The sequence below is a fragment of the Mytilus edulis genome, chromosome 1 (genome assembly GCF_963676685.1).
Source record: "Mytilus edulis chromosome 1, xbMytEdul2.2, whole genome shotgun sequence".
In the NCBI taxonomy this organism is placed as follows: Eukaryota; Metazoa; Mollusca; class Bivalvia; order Mytilida; family Mytilidae; genus Mytilus; species Mytilus edulis.
Genome location: NC_092344.1, coordinates 119,056,208 through 119,072,799, shown reverse-complemented (window position 1 = coordinate 119,072,799; position 16,592 = coordinate 119,056,208). Strand labels below are relative to the sequence as shown.

Genomic DNA, 16,592 nt, shown 5'->3' with positions numbered 1-16,592 from the left:
AACCTGTAGCCTAAATAACTAAGGAATATAAAGGTGGAAATATTTGGCCAACTTTCATTGTATTCACACACCACATTTTTTCTTCACTATACATAAAAGTTTGGTCATATGAAAGAGAAAAAATATTGATTCATTTATGAATAGCGTAAATCTTTTAATGAAATCTGTAGAAAGGTGAAATCTATAGCGGGATAGAAAAAATTGTAATATAACTGTACGTAATGGATTCTTTTTAACTAAAATCTATTTAATTTCTTTTGATTTTGGGGTAAATGAGGCGAAGTTTACAAGCTCCCTATCAACCTGTGTCATGGCCCACTATTCTCTGTATTGACAAATATTTCTTTGATGGTCAGATTATACGTAACCACTGTAATGATAATATTTATTCAAGGAATACCGGCCGCTGTTTATTAACTACATCGATAGAAACTTGTAATTTCACTACTTATGATGTGTTTAATATATTTAGTACAGATTTAAACTGACCAATGGTATTGAAGACGAGAGGGCAATCCTGAATATTGTGGGCAGTAATAAGGAATGTAGAACTTTCGTAATGTTTTGGAATAAAGGATGTAATGAAAAAAAGATGGTAGGTTTTTATCATAAATTTACTATTATGGCTATACTTCAGAAAATTTAAATTAGATATCTTTTCATACTTTCATTTGATAATTTTTGTTGATAGAAAAAAAATTGATGCAGTATAAGTATAATAAGACATTTGAAAAAATACTATCAGCTTCATGTTTTATGTAACAACCAACAAAAAATAGTTGTAGAGTAAACTGTAATGTTTTAACTAGAATAGCGTTAAAAGGGTTTGTTTCTGTAAAAAAAAATATATAATGAAAGGGTTAAATAATTTAAGACGTAAAATTATTGTGTCTCAAGTTGATTATTATTACATCTATAATTGTTGATATTCTATGATATTTTGTATTAGATTGTGTTTTGCTTGATAAAATTTTATCACAGCAATTATGTAAGGTGGACTTGACTTTTTTGACAACATTATTAAGGGGCTGTTTGATTTGCCCTTTTTCATCATGTTATCCCTATTCTGTTATGAAATGTTGTATAGGTTTGTAATAATCTGCATTATTAAAAGGTTTAGTTATATAAAAACAGTTTTAGTCCAACAAACAAAAATATTCTTTGATTTCCAAAAGCTAACACGAAATAAGATAAGTTAGTTGTTTCATTATCTGACGATATAAAACACTAATCTGAAATAGATTGGAACTATCAGTGTTTTAGCTTCATTATTATTTTTTCATAGACTAACATTTAATAAAAAGGTAAATTGTTTTATCCATACCATATTATTTGATTTCAAAAAGCTAACATGAAATAAGAGATGGTAATTAGTTTATCAACTGATAATATACAAAATGATTTGAAAAAAATGGTGCTGTAATTCTTTTTTAATACAAGAATATGGAGATGTGGTATGATTGCCAATGAGACAAATATCCTCTCATGTTGTGTCTTACTTCACAGTTAACTTCCATAATGTGAAATTAAGTTCATAAGTTGCTCTGATCAGATCATGGACAGATGACATATTTAACTAATGAAATCTATCCAGTTTTTGTCCAATGGCAAATATTTAATTCATATTCTGAAATGATAATAAAGATATTATAATCTAAGTTAATAAAGTAGATATAGTCAGAGACTAAAATTGAGAATTGAACTGGAGGAATGTTTCTAAAAGAGCAGAAGACCACCAACGGGTCTTCAACACAGTGAGAAAATACTTCACTGGAAGGTCACTGTGGGCTTCAGCTGGCCCCTAAAGAGACTGTTCATTTGTCTTGTTAAATTTGATAATTATTTAGATTTATTTTAACTCTTATGTTTTTATACGCCCGTCGTCTTTTAGACGGGACGTATTATGGTATACCGTTGTCCGTCTGTCCGTCTGTCCGTCCGTCCGTCCGTCGTCCACACTTCGGACAATAACTCAAAAACACTTTCACCAATTTCCATGAAACTTCAGTGAATTGTTTATATCTATTGACGTAAGCTCCCTTTCGTTTTTTTTTAATTTCAGATTTTAAGTTTTTGATTTTTGGGGCTTTATTCATAAAAAAGGGGGGATTTTCAACACTTCGGACAATAACTCAAAAAGGCTTTCACCAATGTCCATGAAACTTTGGTGAATTGTTTATATCTATTGATGTAAGCTCCCTTTCAATTTTTATAAATTTCAGATTTTAAGTTTTGGATTTATGGGGCTTTATTCATAAAAAAAAAGGGGATTTTCAACACTTCGGACAATAACTCAAAAAGGCTTTCACCAATGTCCATGAAACTTTGGTGAATTGTTTATATCTATTGATGTAAGCTCCCTTTCAATTTTTATAAATTTCAGATTTTAAGTTTTGGATTTATGGGGCTTTATTCATAAAAAAAGGGGGATTTTCAACACTTCGGACAATAACTCAAAAAGGCTTTCACCAATGTCCATGAAACTTTGGTGAATTGTTTATATCTATTGATGTAAGCTCCCTTTCAATTTTTATAAATTTCAGATTTTACATTTCCGTGTTATGAATTTTTATGCTTAAAAAAGGGGGGATTTTCCAATTTTGGGACAATAACTAACACTTTCACAAAATTTTATGCAACTTTGATAAATTGTTTATATCTATTGACATAAGCTCCCTTTCCATTTTTATAAATTTTAGATTTTACGTTTTCTTAAGTAATGAATTTTTATACTTAAAAAAGGGGGATTTTATGAAACTTTGGTGAATATATTAATGTAACATCCCTTTTGATTTGTATATATATTTCTAGTTGATCATATAAATTCATTTAAAGCATAAAAGACAAGTTAAAAGAGCAATGGGCGTATCATGCGCTTAAGCGCAGCCCTTTATTATCACATGAGAAGACAGAAGAAAGTCTGTATCTTTTTTCCTGATTTTCAATGTATAATCAAGCTGTTTCTTTTAATGATAACTATGAAAAACTGAAAAATAATTATAATAAAGGAATTTGTTTTGAAATTTTCATAAAATTAGTGCAAAATGATAATCTACTTTTTAATAACTTCAGGTCTTTTTATCCTCCCTTGGAATTTTTTATGTGTTTTTTTTTATATGAATAAATGTGTATTTGTTATGTGTTTTCAATTGAAATAATATATATACATTCATATTTTACATTCTTTTAAATAAAACAATTTGTTTTTTATATGATGTCTGATGTATGTAGACAAGTTTCCCACCATTTTTCATCTTCCGTGACAACATAATTGTTAGTTTTTGGATGACACCACAGAGTTCAGACTCAGTTATTTTATAAAAGTATTGAATTTTAAATTGACCTGAGATTTGATGGTCCATGGAACAATAATTGGACTAGTTACATAGAAAAACACCCTGGAGCTACTTTTGTCGATGGAAACTTTACAAATTAGTAGGTATCGACCCTGGAATTATCCTTTATACAAATAACATTGTCATTAAAGGAGACATTGTATACGGCTATTACTACTTTTTCTACATGATTTGATTGGACACAAATGTTTACTATGATAATCTGTAGAATGTCGACAAATTGGAAGATTAAAATTTCATCAGTACAAAACAATTGTTATTAAAGAGCTCTTTGTAAGGGCACATCTTGTAAAAAGAAATCTTTTCATGTGGAATAGCGGATTTGACTCTAGGTATGCGTAAAATTCATATACAATATATCAAGTTTAAATTTTAAGTTTTCTATTATGTTATTTTCATATTAAAATTTTTAATGTCACGAAAAAAAAACAGCTCAAGGGATTAAAAATAATTTAAATAATTTTAATTTAAAACCATCCTTTTATTTATTTGAAGTTACGACTAACAGAATTTTGAAATGTTTCAAACTTGTGTTTTTTAATACTAGACTAGATGTATTGCATGTGACATTATAAGATTGACAGATTTTAATTTACTTATACATGATGCTGAGCGGTACTTTCTGTCTGATATATTATATGTAATGAAGATCAATTTGAATAAAATTTAGAATGGAAATGGGAAATCTGTCTATTAAAGAGACAAAAACCTATCCGAAGAGCAGAAAACAGCCAAAGGCCACCAATGGTTCTTCAACACAGCCAGAATTTCCTGATTCTGGAGGCAGGCTTCAGCTGGCCCTGTAACAAAATTTTTACTAGTTCAGTAAAAATGAACGTCAAATGAAAAACTGTTTTTAGTGTGTAATTGGTTACTGTCTAATTGATGAATACTCTAGTTCAGATTTTTTTTTACAATTTGCTAACTATTCTTGCTAATAGTACACTGATACCTTAACTTTTTGTGAATGTTTAGAACACTTGTTAACTCTGCTACATACTAAAGGTGATCAAAGGTGCTTGTCTGAATTCTGAATATTTTAATTTCAAGCAGACTTTTATGCATCAACCCTTTCTAATAGGTTGATTTATTTTCTTTTATTTCATCATTTTTATTCTTACTGCAATAGGGCATTTATTAATTAAATTTTTTAAATATGTTAAATCTGGCAACATTGCACATGTATCATATTTGCATAGTTTTTGAAAAGCCTAAGGGTAAATTTGAAGTAATTATATAATTGAATATAAAGTTTTGTGAATAGCATAATAGGCATGTTAAGAAGTTAACTGATCAACTTTTGGTCGAAATTAACTTTATTTATTTTTGTGAAAAGTTTAAGTCCATTGGTAATGAAAGGCTATTAGTATGAACCAAGTGCAATCAGAGACATATCTCTGGTACAATGTAATGAAATATATTCTTAACCAAATATCGGTATTGAATTCTGTTTTAAATTGATTGAAACTGCAATTTGGTTTAACTTAGAAACAAATTGCGTCTAGGGAGACTGATTTATAAAAGTTTTTCCAAACAATGTTTCCGAATCCTATATTCTGTACTTTGGCATCTTTCCTGAATGATTTGCTGGTTTCAATTTGTCAAACTCAATCAAAGCGTTATGTAACATTGTAATATATATCGTGTAATTTTTCATTAATGAATACTGTTTAAACTAAATTGGGTCTTGTGTATAAAAAATGTTTTCTAATATGCACAGTAAAAAGGGGTGTCCATGCACACATACATGTAGTTATATGGTACTTTATCTGTTAGTTGTTTTTGAACAATTTCAAATATGCAAGTTTACTTTAAGCATTCATATCTTGTGATAAGATTGTTTACTTATTGTTGAAGGCTGTGATGTGACCTTGAAATATATATGTATTTACATTCTTATCTTTTATAGACCAATGTCTCAGAAATTTTATTTTTTTTAAAATTGCAATCCACCCTTCAGCTATAAACACCACATGTGTTGTACTATTAACATTTTAAGGATGCAGCAGTTGATATATTTCAGTGTCTATGTTTACATTTTATTTTGAATGTTTGCAGGCAGTTTTTATTAATCATTGTAAGGCATAAGAGTTGTCATCAACAAAATATGTCAGAAAAAATGTGCAAATTTAATTTAAAATATGTGTAAGAATTTTGATGGTATTTGGCATGTTCAGTTGTCAGTTGTCATGTTTAAATGTGATAACTTGATGTCCTTTTCACTCATTAACGTTTTAATCATGTTTTATTGAAATAATTAAATACCAAAGCTCTCTGTTAATTAACTCATCATGACATATTAAATTTGTAGTATAAAGAGTTAATTATGAAAGTTTTATAATTTCATCATATGTTTTTACACTAAATGTAACCTTGTTTTATTTATTATTGAGAGATGAGACTTATATTGAATTGAATTTATGTCTGAGGAGAAGATTTCACTGAATAGGTAGGATAGGATAGAATTTACTCTATTAATGTTTAATTAGTTTAACATTGTTTGTACAGTTTCAGAGGGAAGAGTCTGTTATCAATTAAATGTTTGAAATGAAATGATACCTTCTATAGAAGGTTTGATAATAAGATTACAATTGTTGATTCCCTAGCTTTTGCTAAGATTGAAAGAATTAGCTTTTGGTGTGTCATTTCAAAGTTTAAATAAGAGGTTAAAATCTCAAAAAGACTCAAATGATAGGATTTTGTGATTTGTGATTAGATGTAGATAGTACTAGATACCAAGGGTCATGAAGCAGACATGTGAATCAAACACTTTACATAAAGAGTTATAAACACTATTTCTAATTGTATTCATTAAACTAAAGAATTGTTATTTTATTAGATGTTGCCTAATTTTTGGGTAAAAACTTAATTTCCAATGTTGTATTAAAGTCGTATAAAAAAAAAATACCAGGATATCATGTATATTATATCTATGTACAAAATAGAGAGACACTTAAAATTCACCCTCAGGAGTAAGTAGGAACTTCGCCCTTTCACATCTTCGCATTCCTATTTGCTTATGGAAGTTTGCATTTATTTGCACATTTTTATTGAAATTCAATAGAGAAAGAAGTCAAGAAGAAATTCTTTGTCAATAATTCTAGTCCAAGTGGGTAATAATTATTGTAGATGTTGACAAAGGTTGGTGTAAAGAAGTTAGAATTCTATTGTTACATGTAAAATAATGTTCTTATAACAACATAAGTCATACATTGTGTTTGGAGCGTGAGAATTCCACTGACTGAGGATATTTTCATTAAAAATTGCTTTCTAGATGCAACATTAGATAAATATAAATATTTTTGTAATTCTTTGTTAAAATCACTTTGAATGAATCCATAAGTGGATTCTAAACTCTTTAAATTGTATAATTATAGGATCATCAAATTTTTTATTACAAAACCAAAAAAAATATTGGAATTTTGAACAAAGGACGCAAGGTGTTATGGGGGATCAGATAGGGACAACGATGGTATTTATTTTATTGTTCGCTAACCTCTAAATAACTATTGTCAAAAGGACAGGTGAAAATATTTGTAGACAAATAAGATTATATACCTGTAATTTACCTGTCTAATTACACATTCTTTATGATATTAGTGTCATATGATTGTTTGATATTTGTATAAGGTCTGAAAACAGAAGGGTGTCTGAAGTTAGTTAGATAAAATCTTTCTACATCGTAATCAGATTTCTTACCTAAGAATTTCTATCTGTAATTATTCGATATTAAATGTAATTATTTATTTGTTGAGACTAGCTTATGTTTTATCACATATAGATCTTTTAATGTAAGCATATATGTTTTTTTTTAAAGTGTGATCATCCATGTTAAAACATGGACTAATGTAGGAAATTCAATTTTTTTCAGGAAAAAAATCATTTATTAGAAAAGTATTACTCAAAAAGAACAACAATATTTGTTGATACACAGTCTGAATCCTTATTTTAACAAAGATCTGGAAGCTCAATTAAAAGATTAATTGTGTGTTTATGTTTATTAAGAAAGTATTTATTGTTAGCTTGTTCTTGTACTGAATATACATGTAATATTTGCTACTGAATATTAAGCAAACAATAATCAATCAATCAATTTACTAGGAAGGATATGGTGTTGATTTTATATAACATTTATGTAGGATATGGTTTTAGTATAGGATAATACATGTATCAATGTTAGAATATGTTTCAAAATAGGATATGGTTTCAGTATAGGATAATATCAATGTTAGAATATGTTTCAAAATAGGATATGGTTTCAGTATAGGAAAAGATTTATGTTAGGATATGGTTCTAATATAGGATATGGTTCCAATATAGGATATGGTTCTAATATAGGATATGGTTCCAATATAGGATATGGTTCTAATATAGGATATGGTTCCAATATAGGATATGGTTCCAATATAGGATATGGTTCCAATATAGGATATGGTTCTAATATAGGATATGGTTCCAATATAGGATATGGTTCCAATATAGGATATGGTTCCAATATAGGATATGGTTCCAAGGATATGGTTGAAATATAGGATATGGTTCCAATATAGGATATGGTTCTAATATAGCATATGGTTCCAATATAGGATATGGTTCCAAGGATATGGTTCCAATATAGATTATGGTTCTAATATAGGATATGGTTCCGATATAGGATATGGTTCCAATATAGGATATGGTTCTAATATAGGATATGGTTCCAATATAGGATATGGTTCCATTATAGGATATGGTTCCAATATAGGATATGGTTCCAATATAGGATATGGTTCTAATATAGGATATGTTTCCAATATAGGATATGGGTCCAATATAGGATATGGTTCCAATATAGGATATGGTTCTAATATAGGATATGTTTCCAATATAGGATATGTTTCCAATATAGGATATGGTTCCAATATAGGATATGGTTCTAATAAAGGATATGGTTCCAATATAGGATATGGTTCCAATATAGGATATGTTTCCAATATAGGATATGGTTCCATTATAGGATATGGTTCTAGTATATGATAACATTTATGTTGGTATATCATCATATGGTATCATTGTGGGATATGGTTTTAGTGGGGTATAAGATTTATGTTAGAAAATGGTTGCAATGTAGAATATGGTTTTAGTTTTGTATAAGATCTATGTAAGGACTTATGCGAGAGTTTAGTACTGGATAAGATTTTTATAGGGATATGTTGGGTTTTAATAAGGAAAAATTTATTTATAGATTTGGTTTCATGGCAATTTAAATGTCCTTGCTTTTTCTTCAACATAGTTTATGTGATGTTTTTTCCCCTGAACAAGAAATTCTTCTGTCATAACCATATTAATTTCCTATGACCAGGTTTAAATAGAGCTTGTACCTTTCTATACCAAAGCAGAATGCAGTATCACTATGTAAGAAGTGCTCTCTGATATTAGATTTTAAAACTGCATGAAAAAGAATGAAGATAGCATAGGAGATTATGAACAATGAATGTTACCTAAGAAAACTTACAAGGTGTAAACGGAATTTCTTATCCAAATAGTTTTGAATATGTCAGTGCATATTTTATATAACTTTGGGTAATAATTAATTGATTTGTATGACAAAGATCAGAGATTTTACGGCTGATATGTCAATTTTAACCAATTCGTCAGTTAAAAATTAGATTATTTGATTCATCGTGACCCTTGGGGCCAAAGAACTATGTTTTTTAATTTCATAGTGGTATTAATAAAAAAAAAAAATTCAATGCCTGAATTGCAGTGTAACAACTTGTTTTTTTTTTAATATGATAATTTTCCATTGTGAATGTTTACTCTTGTGAAGCCATTGCAAGACTTAACAGTTTAATATGGGTTTAATAAGTAATTTATTCTATCACATGGAAAGCTGTTTACAGGTAAATCTGTGTTTGTTACAGATTTCTTCACACTTCATATCAACAGGTAGTCAGGCCCTTTAACATTGACCAACAAGTGGAGGGAAAATTCATTGTTAAAAAAATAATTGATTCAAAAAGGATGTTTTTGTGGTGAAAAAGCAAATTGTATTGCTGTGTCAAAGTTCGAAACTATTGTTCAGATGACATTTTTGTTAACTGTTAAAATATTAATAGTTCAATTTCCAATTTTCTACAAGAATGGGAAATAATGGCACACAATAAAGAAATGTGAGTACTGTCACAATATTTATAATGATTCTCGTTTTGTTCATTTTTGTACAAATTTAAAGTTTAATTTATGAAGTGAAATATTAGCTGGAAATGACAAAAATTCAGAAAATGAAAATTGCCTCTGGTAGTCTGGTTAATAAATATTTGTAATATGTGATGATGCATGGTAGTAAAAACTTAAGAATTACCTTTTTTTACTTTTTTTACCTTTTTTACTTTTTTTTTGGACAGTTCTTGAACTTAAACAAAAAATAATCAGAGGAATTTCCATTGGGCTAGGATTTTTGTAACATTAACTACTGTGTAAACTGTAAAGTATATACATTTTATTTGAGTCATACAAATAATTTGATAATTTACCATTTTTTAAAAACATATTTATCAAATTATACTATAGGATTTATTGTACTTGAAGCTAAAAGCTGTATTGCTTTTTGAATAAAGAATTTATATTCAAAGTAGTAATATAAGAATTTAGGAATTTGACACAAACTTTTAATATATCTGACACTTTGTGCAAACATAATTTTACTTTTTTTACCTATGAACAAATATGTCATTAATTCAGTACCTGTCATTACCAGGTAAAAATGTATAATTATGATTAAGCAGTTCATTTCTGTCATAAATAATAAGCTAATAGTAGTCATACATATTTTACATTATTTTCCCTATTTGAACATTCATTGTTATCTTATTTTCTGCATATAAATGTTATATTATTTATATTTTAGTAGCATTATGTAGATGTTTATGTAATTTCTTATGTTCATAAAGCAAAGTAAATACAATGCTGGTTTTTATGGAATGGTTTGTTCGGGAAAATGTCAGTGATTTTTTACTTTATATCCATTGTCTTCTGAACAGTAAACTCATGAATTACTTATTAATAATGTGTATGACATGTTTCTGTACATGCAAAAAATTAATATGCACTCAAACCCCTTAATTACTGGGATATCAATTGGAAAAAAACTGTACAAATAACATTGTTAATAAAGTTTTTTATAAAAGTTTGTGATAGTAACATGTTTTAGTATGTTGTAAGGACACTTTGACAAAAGAAAATAAGTTTCTATTCCTTTGTTCTGTATACCATTGATTATCAAATAAAATCTCATTGACATTCTTTTACACCATTAAATCTTAAAATAAGAATGGTACGGCAACTATATTGATCTATTGTGTCAAAGTTTTATTCAAATTTGTTTTCAAAACAGCTATTGTATTTCTTTAAAATTGTTGCAACTATATATTAAGGATATTATTGTAGAAAAATCTATTGTTCCTGCCTAATAATCATAATTGACAATACGCACAATGAAGGGATTGCATATTTAAATGTTCAGAAGAAACACTAAATAATGTTAGTAGTGAAATTTTGATAAATGAACAGAAATATGTCGTAGTTTATTCAATAATTTCTCAACTTTGTACATCTTAAATGGATAATCTTCTTTTGAAGAGTTAATTCCCCTTACTGCAAGTATATTTGAAGGAATGGAAATATTTTTTTTAGATTTCTTTGTTGTATCTATTGTTATGATGTATAATTTAAAGATTGTAACCTTCTTCCACATTTAACGCGATATAGGCCGTTTAGATATAATCTATACTATGATAATATCTATATTGTTTTCTCATTTAAGGTAGTTGAAGCATCAAAGGAGATGAGATATTGATACTAATACAGCCACACTGAAAGAAAAATGGAAAAAATTATTTCATCACCATCAGAAACTAAATCATGATCTTAACAAAATTGTTTAAATCTACATCCGTTTCGATTTAGAAATCTTTTGAATTGAAAAGAAAAGATTTGAAAAGAGGTCAGACTCCATTGGGACACAAGTTAAGCACGGATCAGTAACTTCACTCTCTTGATGAATGTGTGTGACCATAGAGCCATAAACGACAGGTTCGGATCAAACTTGTGAATAGATGTAGTTTTATGGAATGTATAAAATGGTCGAATTATTTAGTGATTCTTTGAGATGGGATCTGTGAAATCTTTCTGACTGAACTGGTGTTAATAAATAAAGATTGAATCTGATAATATTCACATGTAGATTGACAATTTAGTAAGACGGAAACAACAAATACGTGCTAAGCCAGAGATTATACCATTTAAATCTATAGTAATCAACAGATGAATCATTAATACGTTTTGATCGAGCAAATATTAATTGAAACAACAAAATGGCCTCCACCTGTTTAACTTTATGTTTTGGGATTTACCTTGTTTTTTCGTTACTACTCCATATTGGTGAAGTTGTATTAAATGCTATGTTTGTGATACATTTATATGATGATAGCACTAAAAGAACATGGTTTACAATTATGCTGGGACTGATGCTATTACCAATGGTAACAGTCCAGTTAGTGTCTGCTTTACTTCTGCTCCATAAGAGAGGAGAACATTTGACAACATTTCAAGCTTTTGGGACAGCCATGCTTCATGTGTTTCAGCTGGGATTTGTATGGCGACACATTCGCTTGATAACAGAAGATGAAATAAAATGGAAGAAACGTGATCTAGCAGACTTGTGCATATTAAGACTGTTTTATACATTTTCAGCCAGTTTGCCTATATTTGGAATGCAAGTGTATTTAATAGTGAAATATAACTCGTTTGATTGGCTGATAATTTCTGCTACAACTGTCACAATGTGTGCTATTGCCTGGGCCGTAGCTAGTTACAGGAGACAAAATGAAGCTGATATAGCAGAAGGCACAGTCTTAACTTTTCCTGGAACAATTTTTCGACTGATCTGGAGATTTGGAGAAATAATTTCCAGAATTTTGTCATTAATTGTTTTTGCATCTTTATACAAATCCTGGATTTTTCTTGTGATTTTACTCCACTGGTTAACAATGATGGTGTGCATTTTTACCTCTGTGTTTGGATTTTTCGAATTAGTGGGAGTCAGTCGAGTGCACAGATTTTTCCTTAGCACACTCATTGCTTACATTTACATATTTTGTTACATCAATTTCAACAGCCAGAGAACGCAATGGAGATATATTACATTCTATACAATTATGTTCCTAGAAAATGCTGTACTTTTGATTGTGTGGTATTTAAGTGCAGTAGAGGATAATTCGTTGAGAACATATACTATCATATTCATTGCATGTATCACATTTGTCATAGGCATTGTCTCAATGATGATGTATTATCGCTTCTTCCACATTCCCGCCAAAAAGTTATTCTCAGATGGAAAAGACAATGTTTGTGTGCAAGACTCTTGCATAAACTGCAAACTCAGTCTTTGCAATAAACACAGTAAATATTTTCAGAGACCTTTTAGTGCTGGCTGGGTTAGTCAGTATCAGAAGGCTTTGTATCAGGGAAATTATTATAAAAATATGCAGGACTCATTACTCGACTCTATGTCTGAATGGGAAGAAATATCATCAAGCTCAGACTCAGCATCAGAAAGCAGAAATCATTCAAAACGTGAAAAATCTGTGACTTTTCATTCAGCAGGGACATACAGTCATAAGAGATTTTTACCCAAATCTGGATTATCTGATTCCGATTCAGATTCAACATCAATGACAAGTCGACAAAATATTAATCAGTCTTCAAGTGATTCTGAAGTGAGTGACACTGTGAATCCATTATCATGTGAAAATACCAGTCAGACTCAGCTACTCACTGATAGCTGGGAAAAACTTATTGAAGGTAAAGACAATATTACCAATGAAAATGTTCAAAATCTGCAATCTTTTCGACCAATTAGTGCTCAGAACTTAGAGGATTGGTATTCAGATGGTTACAGTACCGATCATTCATCGTCAGACTTTCAGTTACCCATTACAGTGCTTGCCAAACTTAACAAGTGTCGTATTTCTGTAGCATCAGACTCCACTCAGTGTACCATGTGTAAACATCTTAAAATTAATCGTAAGAGACCAAAAACATACTCACGATCGTCTCAGGAAAAAATTATTGAGGAAAATTATGATTTAGAATCAAATACAATAGTGTTGGAGACTCCAAGAAGTGCTGCGTGGTATAATTGTAGTGAATCTGGTGATAGTGCGTTCCCACAGGAAACAATCAGTACCACATGTCCCAGTAACATTGAGTCTGATGAGGACGGGATAAGTGAGACGAGTTTTGAAATGATCATTTAATGTATACACTTTCATTTATTCATGTACTAATGGCCTTGAACAACATAGTATATAAATATTGTGGTATAATAACTTTTCCGTCAGAACCAGTCCTTACCAAATGAGAATCAAGATATGATTGATAATCTTTTTTCACTGCTGAAATTGCATGGAATATGATTCAATATTTTCTGCATACACATTTTGTAAAGACTTGTAGCAAAACTGTAAATTTAAACTTTCTTCAATGGCACATTTATATAAAAGTTATCACTTTAATATATCAATGGAATTTTCAAATTATTTTTTAAAAAATCTGAATTTTAAGGTAGAAAAATTGATATTTATAATGAATTTATATGCCTTTTTTCCTGTTAAAATTATACTAGAATTGTTGAATTTAATTAATTATAGACTAAATTGGAAATATGAATATCTGTAACATTACAACTATTTTGTTTTTCACTATGTATAGGTTAATTTTGCTACAGATGTATAATTTTGGTTGAGATATTTTTCTCATGGATTTATGAGTTTTGAACAGCGGTATACTACTGTTGCCTTTATTTCTCACATAGAAAACAGTATTCTTTTGTGGAAATCTAAATATTTTAAATTTGATGTATGATAAAACACAATGTTTATATTTCTCCCTCGGCATGACTGAAACCAATAAATCTACTCTGCCTTCTATTTCAATATATATTTTAGATCTTTGATACACAGAAAGTTTTCTCGGAGTATAATGGACAATTTATTTCAATCAATTTTCTGGTTTATTTTTAATTTCAAATCTTTTTAATTTATCTGCAGGTGTTTGACATATTAAAATAAGTTTACGATCTAGCTATAAATATTGGCGCTAAATGAACTCTCAAATGATATTAAAGCACTTATTTAATAAGAAATGTATGTAATTCAGAAACATAAAAGAAAACAATATATGGACCATATTACCATAATGGTATAGGTATTTATACAGCATTCAAACTTTATCTCAGGGAAATCAGGCAAATTTATTTTTTTTAACAAAAAGCTGAGCACTATTAATTAAATTGATTTTTTTGATTTCTTTCTTTGTACTTGTTGTTTGTTAATATATGATTGTTAAAGTTTATAATACAACACATGTTTATGGATACCAAGGCACAAAATGCAATTAATATCTGTATAGTGTATACCTCAGTTTATAATACTACACTTGTTTATGGATACCCAGGCACAAATTGCATTTAATACCTCTGTATACCTCAGGATTAATAATAAAATTGTTATAATTAACTTTTATTTATTCAAGCACAAACTAGTGAAAAGTAAGCTGTTTACATAAAGATATAAGAAAGAAGCTTATTGGGCATCCCTTCACTGTGCGGATTGTTTGTTTTATAAATGTCTATTTTAATGATATTAAATTTTAGTTTTCATGACCCACTAAGGGGCATTCTGTTTTTCGGTCTGTTCCTCTGTCTTTCCTGCTTCAGGTTAAAGTTTTTTGTCATGGTAGTTTTTCATGAAGTTGAAGTTCAATCATCTTGAAACTTAGTACACTTGTTCCCAATGATATGATCTCTCTAATTTTAATGCCAAATTAAAGTTTTGACCCCAATTTTAAGGCTTTGAACATAGAGAATGATAGTGTGAGTGGGGCATTCTGTTTTCTATGGACACATTCTTGTCTTCTTTTGGTTTAATTTCCTTGATTGACTATCCCTTAAATTCTATGAAAAAGGGTACCATGCTGTGACCATGGTAGTGGAAGCAGCTGCACTATTATCATAAAAAGTATCATTCAGTTTTCCATTATGAGAAAATGTTAGAATAGTTTCAGCTGAGCTTCTTGTAATCTTAATTTATAGTACTTTATATAATGCTATCAGTTTACCAGTTTTTGCCTTTGTGAGGCTATCACTTTATCAGAATTTGCTCTTATATTAATTGGTGCTCTTGTGAAGCTATCATAACAATAGGTGCTCTTGTGAGGCTATCATATCAGTGGGTGTTCTTGTGAGGCTATCATATCAATAGGTGCTCTTGTGAAGCTATCATATCAATAGGTGCTCTTGTGAAGCTATCATAACAATAGGTGCTCTTGTGAAGCTATCATAACAATAGGTGCTCTTGTGAAGCTATCATAACAATAGGTGCTCTTGTGAGGCTATCATATCAGTGGGTGTTCTTGTGAGGCTATCATATCAATAGGTGCTCTTGTGAAGCTATCATAACAATAGGTGCTCTTGTGAGGCTATCATAACAATAGGTGCTCTTGTGAAGCTATCATAACAATAGGTGCTCTTGTGAAGCTATCATAACAATAGGTGCTCTTGTGAGGCTATCATATCAGTGGGTGTTCTTGTGAGGCTATCATATCAATAGGTACTCTTGTGAAGCTATCATAACAATTGGTGCTCTTGTGAGGCTATCATAACAATAGGTGCTCTTGTGAGGCTATCATAACAATAGGTGCTCTTGTGAGGCTATCATAACAATAGGTGCTCTTGTGAGGCTATCATAACAATAGGTGCTCTTGCGAAGCTATCATAACAATAGGTGCTCTTGCGAAGCTATCATAACAATTGGTGCTCTTGTGAGGCTATCATAACAATTGGTGCTCTTGTGAGGCTATCATAACAATAGGTGCTCTTGCGAGGCTATCATAACAATTGGTGCTCTTGTGAGGCTATCATAACAATAGGTGCTCTTGTGAAGCTATCATAACAATAGGTGCTCTTGTGAGGCTATCATAACAATAGGTGCTCTTGTGAGGCTATCATAACAATAGGTGCTCTTGCGAGGCTATCATAACAATAGGTGCTCTTGCGAGGCTATCATAACAATAGGTGCTCTTGTGAGGCTATCATAACAATAGGTGCTCTTGTGAGGCTATCATAACAATAGGTGCTCTTGTGAGGCTATCATAACAATAGGTGCTCTTGTGAGGCTATCATAACAATTGGTGCTC

General features: G+C 29.9%; 3 protein-coding genes across 6 annotated transcripts; 2 read left to right on the top strand and 1 right to left on the bottom strand.

The window, feature by feature from the left end:
- Positions 1 to 470: 470 nt before the first annotated feature.
- LOC139503228 (uncharacterized) lies at positions 471 to 14,914 on the top strand. Of its 4 annotated transcripts, none has more exons than XM_071292997.1 (2): positions 471 to 599; positions 11,165 to 14,914. In XM_071292997.1, the coding sequence occupies exon 2, from the start codon at positions 11,711 to 11,713 to the stop codon at positions 13,652 to 13,654; it is 1,944 nt and encodes a 647-aa protein (XP_071149098.1). In that variant the 5' UTR covers positions 471 to 599; positions 11,165 to 11,710; the 3' UTR covers positions 13,655 to 14,914. The 4 variants fall into 4 exon arrangements, with proteins under 4 accessions (XP_071149098.1, XP_071149106.1, XP_071149112.1 ...); XM_071293005.1 differs by lacking the exon at positions 471 to 599 and adding an exon at positions 3,363 to 3,688 and having other exon boundaries at positions 11,161 to 14,914; XM_071293011.1 differs by lacking the exon at positions 471 to 599 and adding an exon at positions 5,707 to 5,805 and having other exon boundaries at positions 11,161 to 14,914.
- On the top strand, positions 4,028 to 7,888 carry LOC139502656 (keratin-associated protein 6-2-like). The gene is made up of 2 exons (XM_071292220.1): positions 4,028 to 4,158; positions 7,606 to 7,888. Exons 1-2 carry the CDS (start codon positions 4,028 to 4,030, stop codon positions 7,886 to 7,888), a joined length of 414 nt encoding a protein of 137 aa, XP_071148321.1.
- LOC139502569 (ovarian abundant message protein-like) lies at positions 7,976 to 8,347 on the bottom strand. Its single transcript, XM_071292115.1, has one exon. It carries the CDS (start codon positions 8,345 to 8,347, stop codon positions 7,976 to 7,978), a length of 372 nt encoding a protein of 123 aa, XP_071148216.1.
- Positions 14,915 to 16,592: the final 1,678 nt, after the last annotated feature.

Coding starts and splice junctions, on each gene's coding strand:
- LOC139503228 (XM_071292997.1), top strand. CDS start 11,711: ATGGCCTCCACCTGTTTAACTTTATGTTTTGGGATTTACCTTGTTTTT.
- LOC139502569 (XM_071292115.1), bottom strand. CDS start 8,347: ATGGAACCATATCCTATATTGGAAACATATCCTATATTGGAACCATAT.
- LOC139502656 (XM_071292220.1), top strand. CDS start 4,028: ATGGAAATGGGAAATCTGTCTATTAAAGAGACAAAAACCTATCCGAAG. Junction 4,159..7,605: donor GGCAGGCTTCAGCTGGCCCT/GTAACAAAATTT, acceptor GTTTCAAAATAG/GATATGGTTTCAGTATAGGA.